This window comes from Castor canadensis, chromosome 2 (genome assembly GCF_047511655.1).
Source record: "Castor canadensis chromosome 2, mCasCan1.hap1v2, whole genome shotgun sequence".
In the NCBI taxonomy this organism is placed as follows: Eukaryota; Metazoa; Chordata; class Mammalia; order Rodentia; family Castoridae; genus Castor; species Castor canadensis.
The window spans coordinates 64,024,799-64,046,434 of NC_133387.1; the positions used below are offsets into that span (position 1 = coordinate 64,024,799).

The window sequence follows — 21,636 nt, forward strand, 5'->3', positions numbered from 1 at the left end:
ATCTGATGCTATCTCAAGATAGAATTGAGTGATAGACCCTCCCAGTTTGTATCTGCTGGAGAATATGGTGTCGAAGTGTTAGGTTGAGTGATGTGTAAGTAGGAAAAATACTTTGGGTTTTCTTATCCCTTACAGACCCCAGGAAGGGAAGTTCAGTTGGGAGCCAGTGCTACTGTTAAACATTTGCATTTGTGGTATCCTTTGTAGGATGGCAGGAAAAGTCTGGGAATTAGTGTTTTAAGCAATACAGTGAACAAAAGGGGTCCCAGTGATATTATTCTCTTTTTGAAGTCTGAAGGGAGATCAATTAAAAGGGCCAACTTGAAGCTTAAAGATGGCTTCAAAGTGCCCTTGAATACTCTGCAATGAACTTAACCCCTGTACATACCTGTACTAATCAGATAATAGGTATAGTAGAATGACTAACTATCTTACTGTTCCCCATGATCTCTCATGCTGAATTCATGTACAAGGTCATTTTTTTAAAGTCACTATCCTTCAGACAATGAATTTTAATATCTCAGGTCATAGCCATTTTTCTGTGCTTAACTACAAACAAGCAAGTGTAACATAAGAGCATCTTGGTAATAAAAAGCCTGTGTATGTATTATTATTCTTTAATGTTCTGAGAATCATAATAAAATTTTAAGTGTTGGGAAATATTTAAAATAAATTTATATCTATTTTCACTCCCCCTAAATCTAAGGGGCATAACTAACAAAACTGCCACAGAAATGTAGATGGCATAATAACACAACACAACAGTCAGTCATAGAATGTTTTATTTTAAACTTCCTGTTCAAACTTTCAAATACAACACATGTGGCAAGAAACAACAGTCAACACACAACATCTGCCACAATTCTATCTTTGAACTCCTTTTCTATATGATGTGTATGTTACAATTTCTTACGTTCATGGTATTCTTAAAGGCAGCAATGTCAATTTTCTACTGTGAAACAGTTCTGTTAACATTATGAAATTGCTTAAAATGACAACTTTTTCCTTTTAGTATTCTACTGCTGCCCACATTAGTGACATAATTCAACATATTACATTAAGTTGTTGAGAGGTACTTAATAAATCAACTCCCAACTCTAAGTTAAATTGAACTTCAACCTAAAGCAAGTGTTTTCCTAAATCAGTATACTCGGCTACCTTTCTCAAAAATATTTCCATTTTGAAATAAGTTTTTTTTGTGTGTGTGAAGTACAATAATTTCATTTCTTATTCCTAACAGAACTCATGCTGTACTTTTTTTCTCAAAATATATTTGATATATTCTGTGCAAAATGTTAAGTTCTGTATAGGTATGTACCTTATTTTGAAAAAGTTTATAAAATATAATTCCTAAAAACAACCTTAACATCAGACAATCGAGGAAGGAAAAACATATCAGACAAAGCCTAATTTTTCACATGAGAAACTAAGTATGTTCTTAAAGCTCCAGTGATACATTCCTTGAAAACACTCAGAATGCACTTTGGTCATTATTAAACACATTAAAACATAGGCAAATAAAACAAAATGCCTTCTACTGTTTCTATACAAAGAAAATATACTCCACAACAAGGCTGAATTGAGGCTGGTCAAAAGGAATGGTAAGAGCAAAGTGATATGACATGGCTCTGTTCTCCACACATTCCTGATTTTAAGATTATGATTGGGAATTAGAACTGCACCAATAAAATAAATTATTTACAATTAATTATTTTAAATCCCTTAAAACATGGTAAAAACATGAGGATATTCAACATGACTTTGCACCAAGAAAATTCTAGATTGTTTTCAAATAAATTCTTTGTTTTAGAAACAAAATTCTGTTAAAAAAAATCACAAAAAAACCTTATGCTTCATGTAATTCCTAAAGTACTCTTGATTGTACAAATACAACAACTTAAGATCAAGGCCCAATGTAAGATACTATCATATTGCCCCATTTACCTAACATGCCAACATGATAAGTTCTCATTGGACACTTGGCAAATTACTAAAGGGGAGAGCAGGTTTTAAAAGCATCTAAAATAGCCCTTATATGATGATGGGGAGGGGGATGCACCAGATTAAGTTTAGAAGATAGAATTTATAAGCTGAAGCTGACTGTTTTGAAAAGTTGGATATAATTTTATAACCAGCAATCAGAGAAATATTTATCAGTTCTTAATATTATTCTTCAGTTGTTTTAAGTGTGGTATGAATAACATACACTATAGTGTACCATGGGGGAAAACTGTTGAGTAAACATAATGTACTTTAGTAATATCAATAGGCACTTCACTTGTGAGATGAGTCTATACCTCACTCAAAAGGATACCGTATCATGCCCCAGTACACTATAACATATCCCATATAAAGATGTGCATTAAAAGTAACAACGTTAAAAAGTGCACATTTTGAGCATGCACAGTGGGAGCTGTGCAAACAGCCCAGTGTTTCAAATAAATACAATTATTACTAATTTTTATCAAAATATCTTACAGTATGGTAACCATTTACAATTATTGCTCCATTAAGAGTTTTATTATCAAAGAGCACTTGTTGACCTTTATGTAATACCATATATATTAATACTGAAGGGTGCTTACACTGCAGCTTAGTCAGTTTAGATCCTGGCATTGTTCTGAAATATTTCAAGAGAAATCCTGACTGAATCTTGATTTATTGAAGAAAATGCTATGTGTTTAGCTGAGTTCAATGTAGTATTTCAAAGTTAAACAATTTTTCCTCAAATAAGGCAAGTTCACGGCATTAATGGAGAAACAGTGCTTTGCAATGGCTTCTAGTTTCACAATTTCTTATTCTGTCAATTACTTACGAACAATTACCAGGATCTCAAGTATCAGGACATCAGTTTCATCACCCTTTCAACAACTAAGAACATCAATGCTTAAAAATAAAGTATAAAGACCAAAATGTAAAAAAAAAAAAAAATGAACAAGTAAAATAAATATAAGAATTGCACAAGACACTCTGATGTAAACACTTCAATTTCCCAGTGGAGACTCCTGAAGCAGAGTCAGTGACTGCTTTTAGGCAGCTTAGTCAGTACTCGTAATCTGGAAAAGAGGCTACATCTTCTTTTCTCTGAATTGTCATGATTTAATCTTCCACAGCTAGAGAAAAGAATAACACAAGTAATGCCACTAGAACCAATTTTCATATCATAACTCAAATTCTACCACATACTACTTTTTAATCTAAATTTCATTCACAAACAAGTGCAGTTCTAATATTTTAACTCCTGTATCCTTTTCTTTTCAAGAACAATTCACCTTAAACACAAACAAAAAGGTGACAATCTGGTTTCTTTTGTTTTTTTGTTTTGTTTAAACTGGGAAATAGCAATGTATATATACTACTTGTTCAACGTGATCATTCTATACTTTACTAACAGCTGTGCACCTATCGGAGGATGTATGCATTGCTATATAGATAAATAATGACATTTTTGGTCAACAAAGGAGTAGGGTTTTTCCTTTTCCTATCATCAAAATTAGGTTCAAATTAAGTGAGGAAAAATCAATACTTCCACTTAATCCTACACAAAAGTCCTATATATAATGATTTCTGTTTCAGATTGGGAGTTTTATCAGTATTAGAAGCTATGATGTATATCATTCATTGAAACTGAATGTGGAACCATTTTTACTAATTGTGTCAAATCTTATCAAAATGACTCTATTACTGTGCATGTGAGATTTCAAAACAGTGATAGACAGCATAAGTGTCACAAATATGCAATACAGTTCTAAAAGAAACTCGTACCTTTAAATTAAATCCAAGCAAGTCACTGATAACCCCAGAAACAGCTGACAAGATGACAACCTGGGTGATGTTATAAAGCAGCGGATTCATTGTAAGCCCGTATAATCTAAAGGGACTATCCAATTCCTAGAAGAGGAGAAAAAAACCATTAGCCTCAGATTCTGTAAGAATCAGCAGTTAAACAAACACAGAATGTGATACAGTGAGGATTTAAAAAAACACGGTTCTAAAAAAGTTACAAATTATGTATGCATTTGGAAAGGATAATTTGAAGGAAGTAAATTTTAATAGTAATTTTAAATTTTTTAGGGGCACTGACTTCCTTTAAAATCATTCTGTAACTAAATTTGTAACTAATTTCTGTTTGAAATGAATGATTAGAAAACTACAGGTCTAGTACCTATAAGAAAATTAGAGAATATACATATATTTGGTATAAGAGCTGGAACAGAAAGTGTAAGAGAACTTTTCCTTGGTAGAAGAATTACAAATACAATTAGTCAAATTTTCAATATTAACACATAAATAAAAACTCCCCTTTGAGTTAATTCACTTTCAAATGTACAGATAATTAATTGATTGAGTCAAAACATTTAGAGTTCTGTAATATGCCAGGCCCTGTTCCCTTAGGCTCTATAGGAAGTTAAAATTCATTCTTTACATTGGAAGACTTTATAGTTTAGTAAGCATGCAAGTAATTCGAATATGAGAGTTGTACAGCAGAGATATGATTTGCAAATTAAATGTTTACTGATGATATATTATATTGACTATGTATTATTACTTTTTAAGTTAACTCAGGCCAAGTAGAAGACTGTTACGAGAAATACATAATGAAAAAAATTCCTAGGTTAACATCAAATCTTCTGTTTTGAAATCTATTTCCCAGTAATCTAGGAGGCACAAACTTCCAAAGTGCACCTCTACAATACACTCAGCATTGATACAAGTCTGAATATATACTTTCCAGGGAATTATTTGGAACAATGGAACTTCTCATTGGGACAATGAGAAGTAAAATAAAAATTGCATGAATGTGCTTAAATATAAGCACAAGATTGGGTAATCATGAAAACTAGATACAAAGTAGGCTATACAGAGACTAAGATACAATGCCAAACAGCATATTGTACATTGTATCATTTTCAATTTTATTCTTACCTTTAGTAGTTTAGTAGCCAGTTTTAAAACATTATTCACTAGTGTTAGTTCCTCCTTTTTGTTAGGTTTCTTTTCCATTTTCAAGTAGAGGTTTATCTTTTATAAAACAGAATAAACAAAAAATCTTTAAAATTATAACACATATCATTTTTGCTGCAGCACTGGGAATCAAACCCCAGGGCCTTGTACATGCTAGACAAGCACTCTACTACTACACTCCAGTCTACAAATGCACATTTTAAAAAAGGATTTGAAAGATATTCATCAAATATTCATAATGGCTCTCTGGGTATTAAGATTACATGTAAAATTTTAATATTTTCTTTATAATTTCCTATATTTTCCAAATCCACTACAATAAACTTCTTTTATAATAAGAAAAATAAATGTTATTTAAATACTTTTCACATGTAGTCAAAAGCCAAAACAAAAAGAAAACTGATATTATTAAAAATGTAAGATACCTTACTCCCAGAGCCAAGTTAACTTAAAGAATAACTAAAATAAACTTAAACAAACTGGTTTTGTGATTTTGAAAGTAATTACAAGTATCTGTGTGCTTTTTATTATCTACTCTGTAAAAGACAATTGTAGGGTACCTGCTCTTTTCATAATTGCCTTCTTTGAAAATGCTCTAATCCCAAGCATGTAGAAGAAGCATCCCATGGCACCTGTGCTTTTTGAGTGACCCCCTCCCTCCGCCAACTTCCCACTCTAAATCTGGCAGCCACAACCCCAATAAAACCTAGTTAATACACTGACTGGTGGACTAACACACTCTCTGCCAGATATCCTCCGTACCATGAACATAAAAGTTAGTAAAGTTCAGTTCAGAACTATATTGAGGCAAATCAAAACCACGTGAGACAAAATTATAGGGTAGCACATCTACAAAGAGGCCACTAGACAGAGTAGAGCAGAAATGAGAAACGATTAAGTCTCAGAATGAGCTGGAGGAAGTGGCTGATTTTGTCTAATGCCACAAAGCCCAAAAGATACTTTCTTAGAGATCTTGTTACTCTCCCTTTTCCCTTTAAATTCATTTGATAGGGTTACTGATTCTTTAAAATCAATCTATTCCTAAATAAAATATTCAAACAAGTTCATTGGCAAACATTTCTTAATATAATTCCTATGAAACGATGGGAGGAAAATATTTAACAAATTCACATGAAATAAAATCAGTTATCAGAATTATTATGTTTATTCTTTCTATTTAATAAAAACCATTATTCCTATGTGGCTCTGCTATGCTGCAAAGCAAACATATTCCACTAATGGTTTAAAAGCCATCATTTCTATAAAAACTAGTTCCTTCTCGTCAAATGAAAATGAGAAAAAAACATTCAATTTGCAATCTAAATCAAGGCAGAAATATTGAAGGCTTATACCCTATCAAATTTTAAGTTTCAATTTATAGCACAAATACCTTAGTCAAATAAAATATGTTACTGAGAAACATAAAATAAATGAAAATATTTGAACTCAATGTGAAGATTATAGAGATTAATTTATAACGTAATAAACTTACCTGTTCAGTAAGTAATATTGAGGTATTACTGTATTTTTTACTTGTTTCTGATCCAAGGGTAACAAATCTTAAGAGAAAAAGTGTCAATGAAATGCACCAGATTACCAGTTCCCAATTGTAGTGACAATCAAGGAAGATCTCATGCACGTGAAGCAGCTAAAAATGGGGGAAAAAAGAGTGATTCAAACAATTTCATTTTAAAAGAAAAAACCATTGCACTTTATACAGATTGCTCATAAATGTATTATATTTGGAAAACATATCTATTATGAAATATTTTTAGCATATCAGAAGTGTACAGAATAGTATAATAACAGTCATGGGTCCTCTAACCAGTTCTGTTGAGCTTTTAAATCCTTTAAATTTTTGTGATATTTATTTCAGATTTTTGGAAAAAGATTATAGACTCAGTTGCAACCTCTTTACATTTTATCTTGACCCTGATTTCTGACCCCCAACACACTGCCCACATCCAAGGTAATAAATTTTGTGTTTATCCCCTGATTTCTGACCCCCAACACACTGCCCACATCCAAGGTAATAAATTTTGTGTTTATCTTTTCCATGCAGGTTGTTTTTTTTAATAGTTTAGCTGAATATTCATACTTAAACTGTTTTTTGTTCTGGTATTTTTTTATGGTGCTAGGGATTGAATGCAGGGCCTCTAGATAAGCATTCTACTACCTGAGCCACCCTCCCACTCCTTTTGTTTCTTTTTTTTTGAGATAGGGCCTTGATAACTTTGCCCAGGCCAACCACAAACTCGGGATCCTCCTGCTTCCACCTCCCAAGTAACTGGGATTACAGGCATGCCTCACAATGTCTGTTATCTTATTTATACATTAAATTTTATGTAAATGTCATCACATTATTCACCTCATGCCTCAATTTGCTTTTTATTCTACTGAACCTTGTTTTCAAGATATACCCATGTTGATACAGTTAGCTCTAAATTTGTGCATTCTAACTCCTATAAAATACTGCAGTAAAAGAATCAACTACAAAACTTATTGGCTTAATCCAACAATTAACACTTAAGCTGTTGTCAGTTTTCCTTATTATAGATAATGCAGCAATAAATATATGTGTTTCCTCGTGCACATATGCAAGATTTTCCCTAGGTGTTAAAATCTAGGAGTAAAACTGCTACGTTCAATGGATAGTCATGTCTGCAACTTTCTTAGGTGTTGCAAAATTGTCTCTAAAACAGTTGTGCCAATTATACCCAGCAGTGTTTCAAACTCTATTTGCCCTCATTTTTGTTTACACCTGTTATTACCCAGTTTCTTAACATGTGCCAAGCTGATGGACATAAATGCTCGCCCATTGTTTTAATTTTATTTTCCCTCATAATTAGAGATGAGTATGTTTCACATGTTTACTGGCCACTGAAGTTTCCTCTTCTACCTTTTTATATTCTATGACTCTTTTTCATTTGGTTGGTTTTCTCATTGATTTGTAGAAGTTATGTATATACTCTGAAAAAATAATCCTACTTAAATCGTATGTTTTGCTACTATCTTTCCCCAGGCTCTGGTTTGTTATTTATGGTGCCTTCTGTAGCCCATAAAATTTTACTTTTTGTTTTGTTAAAATAAAAAATTTGCTTTTCACATTTAGATCTCTAATCCACCTGGAATTTATTTTTATGTATGGTGTGAAGGATTTTAGTTTACTCCAATCTTATTTCATTTTTCTATTATGCAAAGCCTTCTTGTGTCGATTTCTAATGCCACTGTATCATTTATCATGCATCATGCATGGATTTGTACAATTCTATTTCATCCCATTGGTTATTCAACTTCTGTGTCAAAAATCATAAATTCTTCCTATAACTTCATATTTCTTTATATTCCTGGTAAGGCAACTTATTCTTCAAAACTATCTAGACTATTCTTGTCTCTTTGTGCTTCAAGATGAATTTTAGAAAGCTTTACATTCTTTTTAAAAAAATCATAAAGCATTCTGTTTAATTGTGATTATGATTCCAACAATTCCCTTAGGACAGTCAATGTGATTTTGAGTCCTCCTATCCATTAACATAGTGTACTTTCTTTCATAACTTTATTAGTAAAGTTGTTATCATATTTCTCCTACACATTTTGTTAAGATTTATTCTTGGAAATCTTGTATTTTTGTTGTTGTTGCTATTGAATATGACACATTCAGCTTTTGTACATGGCAGGGGTGAACAAATAATGATTCATTGGCCAAACCTAGCTTTAGGCCTATTTTTGTTTGACCCTTAAGGTGAGAATAATTTTTATAGTTTTCTAAAGGAAGAAGAAGCATAAAAAAAAGGAAAACAAACAATAATGTATTCCCAAGACTGTTTGTATCATGCAAAATTCTAAAATATTTACCATCTGTCCCTTTACAGAAGTTCCTGGTTTATAGAAACAAAATGGATTTTTTTTGCATTGATGTTGATTACATAATGGATTTTCTAAAGTTGAAACTCTCTGAATTTAGGGATAAACTATTTTGGTCATGGCATACTGGTTACAAAATTTCTAGCTTTCACCTCTATATTTTGTTGAGGAATTTTCTATCTAAGTTAATAAGTGAAATTAACTCAAAGGTTTACATTTTCATTCTGTCTTTCTGATACTGATATCACGGTTTTATTTGCCTTATCAAGTAAGTTCAGGAGCAGGTCTTTTTTTCTAGCCTCAAGATCTTTTGTGTAAGATTAGGATCATTTGTTTATTTGAATATCTGAAAAAATTCACTTATAAAATCATATGGGTATGGAGGATTTTGTTATTGGCATATTTTCAAATTACTGAATAAATACTGCTTATGTCTCCTCAGCTTATTGACTCTTTGAGTCAGTTTTAATAAACAATGCATTTTTATAAAACTATTCACTCACATTTTTCAATTTTAATGGCATAAATCAGTTTATACTACTATCCTTTAAAAAAATCTTTTCAATTGTGTTAATAGTTTAAAGTTACTTTTTATTTTGAAAAATTTTGTTATTCATCCAAAGATGAGTTTCTTTGATGCTGTCATTGTTTTGTCTTTTGACTGTATTATAGCTAAATCATGTGGTCTGTGTGGTAATCAGTCACCTGTATTAGCTGAGAATTATTATTATTATTATTATTATTATTGTTTGTTTTATTTTTTGAGACAAGGTCTCACTATGTAGCTCATACTGGTCTCAAATTCAGGATCTTCTTGCTTCAGTCTTTAAGTGCTGGGATTTCAGGCATTCACCATCATGCCTGAGTTAATTTTTAAGAACTATTTTGTGCCTTAGTACATAGGAAAGGTTACTTTTCACACACTGTCTTTGTGCCTGAAAAGAATTTCAGCAATTCAGGAAAATTCATCATAGCAATCACTCATTTCTCCAAATACTGCTTTTCTCTATTCTTTCATTCTAAAATTCCTATGTTGAACTTTCCACTTGTATCTCAATATTCTTTTCACATTTTCCATCTCATTATCTCTGTCCTGGATTCTAAGTAATTTCTTCAATCTGCCAGCTCACTAAATGTGCTTTTAGATGTCTGTAATTTGCTATTAATTGTGTTCTGTATTTTTAATCTCAATGACTCTATTTTCCATTCCTCTGCAGTACTATTTGGTCTTTTTTCAAATGTTTGTCCCTGTTCTTTTCTCATAGTGTTATTTATGTCTTTAATCATTTAAACAAATTTACAGTTTCTATTTGATCAGCCTATTAACTGAAACAGCTGGTGATCTAATCTTACTGCTTATTGATCTGTTGACTCACACATATTGGATATTTTCTTCACATGTTTTTAAACCACAAGGTGCTTTTGGTGGAAATCCTATGAGGGCTAAGCTAAAGTCATATCCCAGGGACAGTCTTAGTTTTGCTTCTGCTTGGAGTCCATAGGTCTAAGACCACTTTTTAAATTAACATTATGACAAGGGAATTGCAAGATAAAATATATAATGTCAACTTGAACTCTAAACCTGTATTACACATTCTTAAGAGAGACATTTTTCTCCTTATCCTGAGTCCCAGAAGAGTCAGACAAAGCTTTCCCATAATTTGCTTACATAGTAGATTGTTTTTCTTACAACTGTAAGAAAAACTGTAGGACTGTAGGGCTGAGAGTTCTGACTTCATGGTGTGAGTATGTTTACAGAGATATGCAGGCCAATGCCTTATCTCCTATTCTCAAGTCTCTGGGATACTAAAACTGACAATGCACCTAACCATCTTAACCTAGGACTACCATAGGATTAATACATAAACTTAATTGCTCTTATTTCAGTTTTATCATCATTTTTGGCCTCTTACTATCTTGTGATTTCAGATATGTACATAATATGTACATCAAAAAGCATATATAGCTGAACCTTGTGACATACACTTGTGATCCTAGCTATTCACAAGGTGGAGATTGGGAGGATAGGGTTCAAAGCCAGCCTGGGCAAAAAGTTAGTGAGAGCTCATCTCAACCAATAACTGGATGTGGTGATGTGCAGCTGTGATCCCAGATACAAGGGAGGCATAGGCTGGAGGATCATGGTTTGAGGCCAGTCTCAGGCAAAGTTACAAGACCCTATCCAAACAACAAGTAAAGCAAAAAAGCTCTGGGGACAAAGCTCAAGTGGTAGAACACCTGTCTAGCAAAGATGAGGCTAAATTCAAACCCCAGTACCATCAAAGAATAAAAGCAAGCACACGCACACACACACACACACACGGTATTGCTTTAAAGATAATGAATTTTCAGGTAATGTACACTATTTGAAATGGAAGTTTGTTTGCATTATATTTCATAGCATAGAGTATACACCAAGGTATTTTTGTGCTTCCTAACTAATCTTGACCCCTGAGAATTGTTTTTCAGAACATGCAGCAGTCAAGTCACAGTCACAATTCAGAGATGATAAAAATTATTATTAAATACGTAAGAGATTGGTGGAACCATTTCAAAACTCTACTGACATGTTTGTTTCAGGATATAAGAACAATCACATAGACAAAAATTAATTAGTATGTGTTCATTCAACAATCACTTGAGCATATGCCTACTATTCATGACACAGAGATGAATAATGATTGATTTACTTATTCTACTGAAAAGAAGTTGCAAAAACTTAGTTTCAAAACCAACTTATGTAACTAACCTTATTTATATTATTGCTCTAATAATTCATTATTAGACATGACTTATGAAACTGAACATTTATGTATCTGATAGCTTATTTTTATGTAGAAGAAGTTAACTCACCTGAGCACAACATATAAATACAACTGAGATAGTCAACAAGAAGGCAGATGAGACAATTACATCAACTGATCTCTGAGGACCTCGACGCTAGGGGAGGAATAAAGATGAAACATTTTAAAATATATTTACTAATTAGCAACTAATATTCATGCTTTCAATTAAGATGAAATCATCACTCTAGGTTGGTCATAGCTTACAATGCTAAAAATACACCTAACTTGTCAGATAAATTTTAATTATCAAGTGTTAATATTTACTAAGATAAACAACGAGTAAAAATAGTGTCCATATAGCATAGAATCCTTAGTATAACTTTCAAGTATTTCTTTCTGTCAAACGCTGTAATAATTTACTCAACAAATGTTTCTTGAGCACCTATTCAAAACTAAGCACTGTGCTAGAAATATAGCAGAGAATAAAACATACAAGGTCTTTATCTTCACAGAGTCCTAGTAGGAGTGAGACATCAAACTAATAATCACATGTATGTGTGATAAACTGTGATAAATGCTATGAAGGAAATGTATGGTTGGGAATGCTTTGAGATAATTTTCAGGGAGACTGGAATTACACTTGGGGACAAGGAGTAGAAGTCTCGGAAAAAGTTCCTTAAGGAAGCGATATTTACACCAAAGTATGGGGCAGGAGCAGGATGGCAGATAGCAATATTCTAGGCAGAAGCAGCACTGCAAGGACACAAAGCAGGAAGGATCACAGTGCATTTAAGCAACAGAAGCAGTCCAGAAGGTTAGAGAGGAAAATGTTTTAGAATGAGCCAATAGCTGGTCACTGGTGGCTCATACCTGTAATCCTAGCTACTTGGGAGGTTGAGATCAGGAGGATTGCAGTTTGAGGACAACCCAGGCAAATAATTCATGAGACCCCCACCATTTCCAAAATACCTGAGTAAAATGGATTTGAGGCATGGCTCAAGCAGTAGAGCTCCTACTTTTCAAGTGTAAAGACCTGAATTCGATCTACCATCCCACAAAAAAAAACAAAAAAAAGACACAGGACCTACATCATGAACAGTATTATAAAACATTAAGTTTTGTTCTCTATCTTAAGAGCCTCCAAAAAGTTTTAAGAATTATATGATCAAATCTACATTCTAAAAAGATTTTTGTGGCAGACTGAAGAAATTTATTAGAGGGAGGAAATATTAATGCTGGAAAACCAGTTAAGAAGCAACTACAGCAGCCCAAGGCAGATGACCATTAATGGTTTCAATTAGGATGGAGGAATGCAAACAAAGAGAAGTAACTAGATTCAAGATATATTCTGTAAGCAGAAGGGATAGAAATATGTGATAAATTGGAGGGTAGAAATCAAGAGAAGGAAGTAAGTATCAAGGATAATTCCTACATCTGGCTTTACATGTTTTCCTTCCTAAAGTGTAAACTCCTGGGCTCAGAGCATGGCTCAAGTGGTAGAGTGCCTGCCTAGAAATTATGGAGCCCCGAGTTCAAATGTAGGGACTTTGACCTAATCAATAGCGAATGGCAAGTGGTTAACATTAAATAAACGTTTACTGAATAAAATCGCTAATGTACAAAAGAATACAACACCTACATAGGGTTGGTAATCAGGGACAATTTTAAATGGATTCTTACTAAGTCAAGCAACAAAGATCATAGCCATGCTTCCATACAACAGAAAAGTCACAGAAAAAAAAATCTATGCTAATTTGTAGGACTTTCCAAAGAAACAAAGAGTTGAATTTAACAATTTAATGAACAGAAAAATGAATTTTAATAAGGGAAATAACGCAATTATTTTCTACTTCTTTTGCTGTTGCTTCAAAATAAAAGGCATTAGAGATCTAGCTATGTCAGACAATATTTGGTTTTGGGGGCAATTTTAATAAGACATGTAGTGTTTTGAATAAACATCTTTGAACAGTCGTGATTATTCCATATATAAAAAAATCCACTGCCATGTAAAGCAACAATAAAAACAAAATCCCCAGGAGGAAAAAAAAAAGTATTCCTAAAACTAATTCAGCTATTTCCCTTTTCTGTATAGGGTTTCATATCTTACTTCCATAAACAGGAGAATTATTAAAAAGATAGAAGAAAAACATGGTAAGAATGACTTAGAATTACAAGGTAGTATTTTAAAATAGTAAAATAGTGGGGAGACGCATTGGTTATCAATTTTTCAAGATTCTTTTTTAAATAGTGGGCTCCCTCTGCTGGATTGTGATAACCATTCTAGATAGAAACAAAATCCTTAAAACAGGTTTTGAGTGAGAAACTGATGATTATGCATTTATAGTCATATGCAATATTGACAAAGAAATTGGAACTATCAGAGGCCAGCATGTTAAAAGAACTTTTATCGCTACTATTCTACCTTAAGATAGGAACGGAGAGATAGCCACATTTTTATATTTTGTACTTTCTTCAACCGGAAATGAGGAACCTCAGATTTCCGAGCCCTCCTTGCAGATGTTAAATGTCCAAAGAGTTTTGCAAAAAGCAATCGCTAAAAAAAGATTAACATAAGCATTAATTTTCATGTGAATTATCACATAAAAACAAAAATCAACAAATAGGGATTGTTATGATTTTATTTGGTTAAGTACTATATAAGCAAAACAAATAATTAGGTCAAAATCACTTAGTGAAATATTAAAGTACTTCAGAAATAACGTTGAATATTATGAAAAGGATAAAATATTTTCTATTTAGAAGCCTATCTTGTACCCACCTGTTTATAAGTTCTTTCTGCTACACAGAGCAAAAAAAAGAAAATCCATACAAGAGATACACGAACCACAAAACTTATTATAACCATAGAAAGAACCATGAGATCTTCATTAGAACCAAACGCAATCACATAAAGTTCTGAAGCAGAATGGGCTGTGAGTTGTTCCAAGTCTGTAGCTTGAGAAAGTCGGAAAACAAATGGAGTTAAACCGAGGATTACAGAGATGGCATTTCCAAAAATCTGGTATCCTATTCCTGGTATATGGCTGTTCACCTTCAGAGAGTCAGGGGGAGAGAAGAAAAGAGAAAAATTATTCATAAATTTTACCTGAAATAAAATGAATCCTATTGAGCTTTATTTTATTTAAAACACCAGGAAATCATTGGTAAAGTATTAGTTTTAGTACATGAATAATGAAATTTGAGTCCGCTAAATATAAATCATAAGCACTTATTTCTTGTTTTTAAAATAATTCATTATCAGATCTTTAATTCCTTAAGTACATACAAAAGGATTGATTATCCTAGTCTTAGATATTGAAAAAAATTCTATGTATCTCATTATAAGCTAGAAATATTTACAAATATTATGATATTAGAGAATGAGGTCTCCTACCTACCTAAATCCAATTCTTTAAAGAAACAAAACCTAGAGTTATACTTATTTGTATACTTGTGTATTTTTATAACTTGTGTTTTTCTTCAGAGTCCAATAAACAAACATCTCCTTAATACCACTTTAGAGAAGAGAAGGTAGAAGGGAAAAATAGCAGTTTCCAGACTCCCTAGTTGACTGGCTTTAATTGTTCACGCTGAGATATGTAACAGGGAGTAGTCAATTTCTAGGCCCAGTTATTTTAATTCCTGTCGTACAAAAAGTAGGACAAGAGTTCTTGCCTACTAAACGCACCAGTGAAATTTAGAATTGCAAGTTAGATCATGCCTAGTTGTCCAGGGTATCCAGGTACATTTAAAAGTAGTAATTATTTAATAAAAATAATTTCATAGAAACTGAAATTAAGGTCAGATCCTCAGTGTTTGTACTATACTGCATCCAACTACCCAACTACTCTGTCTGCATTACTTCTATGTATTTAAGTAAGCAAGTAGTATAAACATAAATTTTCTAGTTTGATATTTTAAGTTTTGGATACTAATAAATAAATGAATCGGTAAAGACATTCAACATTTTTTTCAGGGTGAAAAACTGAGATGAATCATTACAGTGATTATTTTAGATATATTGATAGTCACTAATCTTAATCTTCAACTAAAAGAATAAAATTTAGAAACTTACTCTGTTCATTATCATTCCACTGATTTCAAGTACAGACATATCTGCTTTCTTACAGTCATTGCCTTCCCATACTATAGCACTTATTTTTTCTAATCCTGGGTGGGAGCTATGGAGCCAGGGCAAATGACTCTACAAAACACAAATAGAAATTAGTGAATATATTTATCACATTTCACAAATAAAGTGTGTCTATAAACCTATATAGATAATGTGTACACAATTTTAACTACATTAAAAAGTAAAACTTGGTAAATACATATATGTCTGTGTATTGGCTGCATCTATACACACAACTTTACACTAAAATTCCAACTTAAGATTAGTTAGCATATACACTGAATTAGATGGCATAAGAAACTAGGCAGTTATAAAAATGTAGAAGAACTTTTCTATAACAAATATTAGGCAACCTATTGTTCAAAAGTATACTAAAATGTGTCAGCAAAAGTATTTAGTTGTTACATAGCTTCCAATATACTGAAAAAAAAAAAGGATGTCAAATTGTCCATACTGATCATTGTCCAACTTACGATCACTTAATAGAAAAGATTATTATAGCTGAGATTTGAATCTTTCAATCTTATCCTGAAAGACTCTCCCCCACACTTACCTTTAATATCTGATTCAGTTACTTTTCTAATATTTTAAATATCATTTCTTCAAAAGATTAAGCTTTCTTTTTCCAGATACAGCGAACATTGTAATCTGACACACATTAGAACTACAAGTATTCTCTGAAGTAGGATAAAGTATCTCTCAATGTTTTAAGGAATAAAAAAGTAAAAAGAAAAATTGAAAATTTGAATATAAACAATCAAATGCTTAAGCTTTTGATTAAGCTTTTTTGTTTCAGACCTACAATTAAAAGAATAAAACTTCAGAACAGAACACTTGGGTCAAAGGTAGCAATAAGACAGGATGAATTTGTTTATATTATAGTGTTTCTAACTCATGATTTTTAAATGGATTAGTGTAAGTCCCACATTTTCTGAACAGGAGCAAGGTTAGCATTCATAGTGACCTGAGAAAAATAATCGACAGATCTTTACATTCTAATTTTAATTCTAATTCAAATTTTACAATGTATTTCATTGAAATAGTCTCTAACAATGAATAGAAGAATTGCCTCAGTTATCTTATTCTTTGTAAGACAAAAGTGTGATTAAAACATAGTAACGAAGTACTTCTATAAATTTAAGGATATAATTTTTCCTCTAAGGGGAGTAAGTTGTACTGATGCACTTTAATTGAAGTCCAATAATAATTCAGTAATATGTAAGAAAACAGAAGGAGGAACTTTTTCTTTTGCAGAGATGTAAGATTTTAATATTATTTACTTTCATGGTATGTACTGCACTATTCCGAGGTCTTAAGTTATGTGACCACAGTTATTAGCTATCAACTTAATTCCTTCAAATGATGTTTCATAATTTATCACCAAACAATATATTCTACTAGTTTGGGATAGAAATAATTTGCACCAAAATATGTATGAAACTTTCTCTGAAAATTTAATAATTTTGAAGCATAACAGAACCAAAAAGGGGAAAGAATGGAGAGTTGGGAATGTAGCTCAATGGCAGGATACTTGCCTAGCATTTAGGAGGCCCTGGGTTCAATCCCCAGCAACACACACACACACACACACACACACACACGAGAAGTATAAGAAACTGAATGGAAAGAGTATTAAATCTAAGGACAACAAATTTTAACCATGGATTTAAACTCAATCTTTAACAGGAATTAAAGGCCTTCCCAATTACATGAAGGCATATCAATACCACAGAGGTCAATCTAAGAAGTTCACTGTTCTTCTGAAAGTACTTTGCAACCAACTACCTTACCAGTTACTTTTACCAGCATTTAGTATCATTTTCTTATTCTAAAAAGTCAATAGGCAAGAAAGATAACTAGAAACTGGTGAATTTAAGGAGTTAGTCAAAAGATCGATCTCTCTCTTTTCCTTTCTCCTCTATCTGTTTGTCAAATGTATACTGATGTATACTGAGTAACAGTCTTGTTGAAGCACGTACACTGTGCAGAAAATAACATCATATGAAACACTTTTTTTAAGGATTAGGGAAAACATCAGAGCAATAATTACATTTCATAATTTTATCATATTAGGGTCTTACACTTTTGAACTAAAATTTGGGCCTCTTTAAATGATTGTTTTTCATCCAAAATGTCAACTACTTTGCTTCTTGTTCATTCAAAACTGCGTAAAAACCTAAACACTTAGGGTGACAGACTTTTTCAAATAACTTCCCAATGACTACTGCTTTACTGGTATTTCTAACTATGGAAATTTAGTTATCATATTAAGAAAGATTAATGCCACTTGAATATAGCTTTGTATTTCATTATATATCTACTTGGGACTAGAGGAAAAAAATGATCTTGTGAAAGTGTTTGTTACTATTTACAAATAAAAGAAACAATAAAACAAGAGTATAAATTTGTGAAGAGCCTGACAAGAACATGCTGATTCAAATGCTCAGTGTTTATTCATACAGAGGAATTTTTATATCCACGATGGGCAGAATAGGGTTCTGTGAACCTAACATAGACTCTCTTGGTCAAACAAGAGAAAGTTTGGTAGCTTTTCGTTAAAGGGAAGTAATTTATATTACTTGATTACTAGTAAAACTGAAAACATAACCGTATTATTTTTAGAAGCCTGGGAATAAGAAGTTGTGTGTAAAAACCAAGTCTTCAATCCCAAAACAAAACTAATAGAAGCCTAGGATACTACCATAATTAGATATGAAGAGCAGAATATTAATTTTTTTCATCTTAAAAAAAGCAGAGTGGTATGATAGATTTAGGGCCAACTTATTCTGTAAAGACATCATGAAACAATTTTTAAATCATTTAAGAAAGGCTTCACTGGAATATTTTGAAAATTTTAAATTTTTCTTTCATGTACTCATTCAACTAATAATTATTAAACATATACTATGGTATCAGGAAGGATGTGATATAACAATAAGGCAAAAACCATGGTCTGTTTCTATGCTGCTTATGGTATCTCCAGGAAAATAGCTCACAGGCATTTCCCTCCACTTCAGTTCCAGCTATTAATCTCAGTGAATATGCAGATAATTCATCCAACACCCTATATTCTCATGGATTGTTCTTTTCTTTCATACATTCAAATTCAGGGACTTTCAACTATTCCCATAATCACACACTCTTAATCTTGTCACCACAGAATTATTCTATCTCTGAAATAAGTCATTGACCATAACTTCCTTTCTTACCAGGTCTTGCAAACCTTCAATTCTAAAATACTTGTTCCCTTGAAGATACATATGCTTTAATTGATCAGACCCCTCCTAGTTTCACTTCCATCTCAATCTGATGTATCTAAACTCCCACCAAATCATACCAGGCATCCTGTCTTATTTTCGAATAGCAATCAGTTATCAAGCACCTATTCTCTGTGACTTTATAAACGTTACTCAACCCCAAGCATCAAATGTCTCATCTATAAAATAAAAAATAAACTACACTACCATAAATTGTGAGGATTATATGACATAATGCATCTAGATTACTTTGTATAGGCCTGGCATATAGTAAATACTCATTAAATATTTGCTATTACAGTAATTATCACAACTAGATTCTAGAGAGCACCCTATAACTGTGTTGAATGGGCAACTACAAACTTATGGTTTCAGATTCCAACTAGACCCTCAACAATATGGTTATGATGTTTCTTTAATGTGTTCACTGTCTTCAATACATGTACACAGAACTGTCATTCGCCGACCTCTATTCCCCACAAACAGTAACTTCAGGCTTTCATCACCATTCACAAGCCCTATTATATCATCTCCCCTTTGCCTCTTGTACATCATAGAAGAGAAATCATGATAGTAACTCATTATCTTGCTTGCTTCAGGCACTCATCCTCCTCTTCTTTTCCCAGGAGAGGGAGTATCTTCCTGTCAGTGGTTAAGCTTCCTAATTATGACTCCACTACATAATCCTAAGAAACCCACATTCTACCAATCAACTTCTTCTAATCCCTTTCAATTCTTCCCTATTGATTTTCCCTTATGAACATGGATGTGCTCAGTACTTCACATTTTGAGGGGTGGTGACCAAAGCACCCTTTCAACTCTCCATCTAATTACTACTTCATTTTTTTCTAAACTTTGATGCCCATATTTCCTTTTTTTTTTTTTATTCATATGTGCATACAAGGCTTGGGTCATTTCTCCCCCCTGCCCCCACCCCCTCCCTTACCACCCTCTCTGCCCCCCTCCCTCTCCCCCCCACCCCCTCAATACCCAGCAGAAACTATTTTGCCCTTATCTCTAATTTTGTTGTAGAGAGAGTATAAGCTATAATAGGAAGGAACAAGGGTTTTTGCTGGTTGAGATAAGAATAGCTATACAGGGCATTGACTCACATTAATCTCCTGTGCGTGTGTGTTACCTTCTAGGTTAATTCTTTTGATCTCACCTTTTCTCTAGTTCCTGGTCCCCTTTTCCTATTGGCCTCAGTTGCTTTTAAGGTATCTGCTTTAGTTTCTCTGCGTTAAGGGCAACAAATGCTAGCGAATTTTTTAGGTGTCTTACCTATCCTCACCCCTCCCTTGTGTGCTCTTGCTTTTTTCATGTGCTCAAAGTCCAATCTCATTGTTGTGTTTGCCCTTGATCTAATGTCCACATATGAAGGAGAACATACGATTTTTGGTTTTTTGGGCCAGGCTAACCTCACTCAGAATGATGTTCTCCAATTCCATCCATTTACCAGCGAATGATAACATTTTGTTCTTCTTCATGGCTGCATAACATTCTATTGTGTATAGATACATTTTCTTAATCCATTCGTCGGTGGTGGGGCATCTTGGCTGTTTCCATAACTTGGCTATTGTGAATAGTGCCGCAACAAACATGGATGTGCAGGTGCCTCTGGAGTAACCTGTGTCACAGTCTTTTGGGTATATCCCCAAGAGTGGTATTGCTGGATCAAATGGTAGATCAATGTCTAGCTTTTTAAGTAGCCTCCAAATTTTTTTCCAGAGTAGTTGTACTAGTTTACATTCCCACCAACAGTGTAAGAGGGTTCCTTTTCCCCACATCCTCGCCAACACCTGTTGTTGGTGGTGTTGCTGATGATGGCTATTCTAACAGGGGTGAGGTGGAATCTTAGTGTGGTTTTAATTTGCATTTCCTTTATTGCTAGAGATGGTGAGCATTTTTTCATGTGTTTTTTGGCCATTTGAATTTCTCCTTTTGAGAAAGTTCTGTTTAGTTCACTTGCCCATTTCTTTATTGGTTCATTAGTTTTGGGAGAATTTAGTTTTTTAAGTTCCCTATATATTCTGGTTATCAGTCCTTTGTCTGATGTGTATCTGGCAAATATTTTCTCCCACTCTGTGGGTGTTCTCTTCAGTTTAGAGACCATTTCTTTTGATGAACAGAAGCTTTTTAGCTTTATGAGGTCCCATTTATCTATGCTATCTCTTAGTTGCTGTGCTGCTGGGGTTTCATTGAGAAAGTTCTTACCTATACCTACTAACTCCAGAGTATTTCCTACTCTTTCCTGTATCAACGTTAGAGTTGGGGTCTGGTATTAAGATTCTTGATCCATTTTGAGTTAATATTGGTATAGGGTGATATACATGGATCTAGTTTCACTTTTTTGCAGACTGCTAACCAGTCTTCCCAGCAGTTTTTGTTGAAGAGGCTGCTATTTCTCCATCGTATATTTTTAGCTCCTCTGTCAAAGACAAGTTGGTTATAGTTGTGTGGCTTCCTATCTGGGTCCTCCATTCTGTTCCACTGGTCTTCATGTCTGTTTTTGTGCCAGTACCATGCTGTTTTTATTGTTATTGCTTCGTAATATAGTTTGAAGTCAGGTATTGTGATACCTCCTGCATTGTTCTTTTGACTGAGTATTGCCTTGGCTATTCGTGGCCTCTTG

At 33.1% G+C, this 21,636-nt stretch overlaps 1 protein-coding gene across 5 annotated transcripts in view; it reads right to left on the minus strand.

Moving 5' to 3' along the window:
- Positions 1-764: 764 nt before the first annotated feature.
- Phtf2 (putative homeodomain transcription factor 2) overlaps positions 765-21,636 on the minus strand; it is a 110,459-nt gene continuing 89,587 nt past the window's right edge. For all 5 annotated transcript variants that reach the window (XM_020187285.2, XM_074064894.1, XM_074064895.1 and 2 more), the window contains 8 exons: positions 15,691-15,819; positions 14,395-14,667; positions 14,038-14,169; positions 11,683-11,769; positions 6,458-6,613; positions 4,927-5,022; positions 3,766-3,891; positions 765-3,113 (listed from right to left, as the gene is read on the minus strand). In XM_020187285.2, coding sequence (XP_020042874.1) covers positions 3,093-3,113; positions 3,766-3,891; positions 4,927-5,022; positions 6,458-6,613; positions 11,683-11,769; positions 14,038-14,169; positions 14,395-14,667; positions 15,691-15,819 — 1,020 coding nt within the window. In that variant the 3' untranslated portion in view covers positions 765-3,092. The remainder of the gene's footprint in view (positions 3,114-3,765; positions 3,892-4,926; positions 5,023-6,457; positions 6,614-11,682; positions 11,770-14,037; positions 14,170-14,394; positions 14,668-15,690; positions 15,820-21,636) is intronic.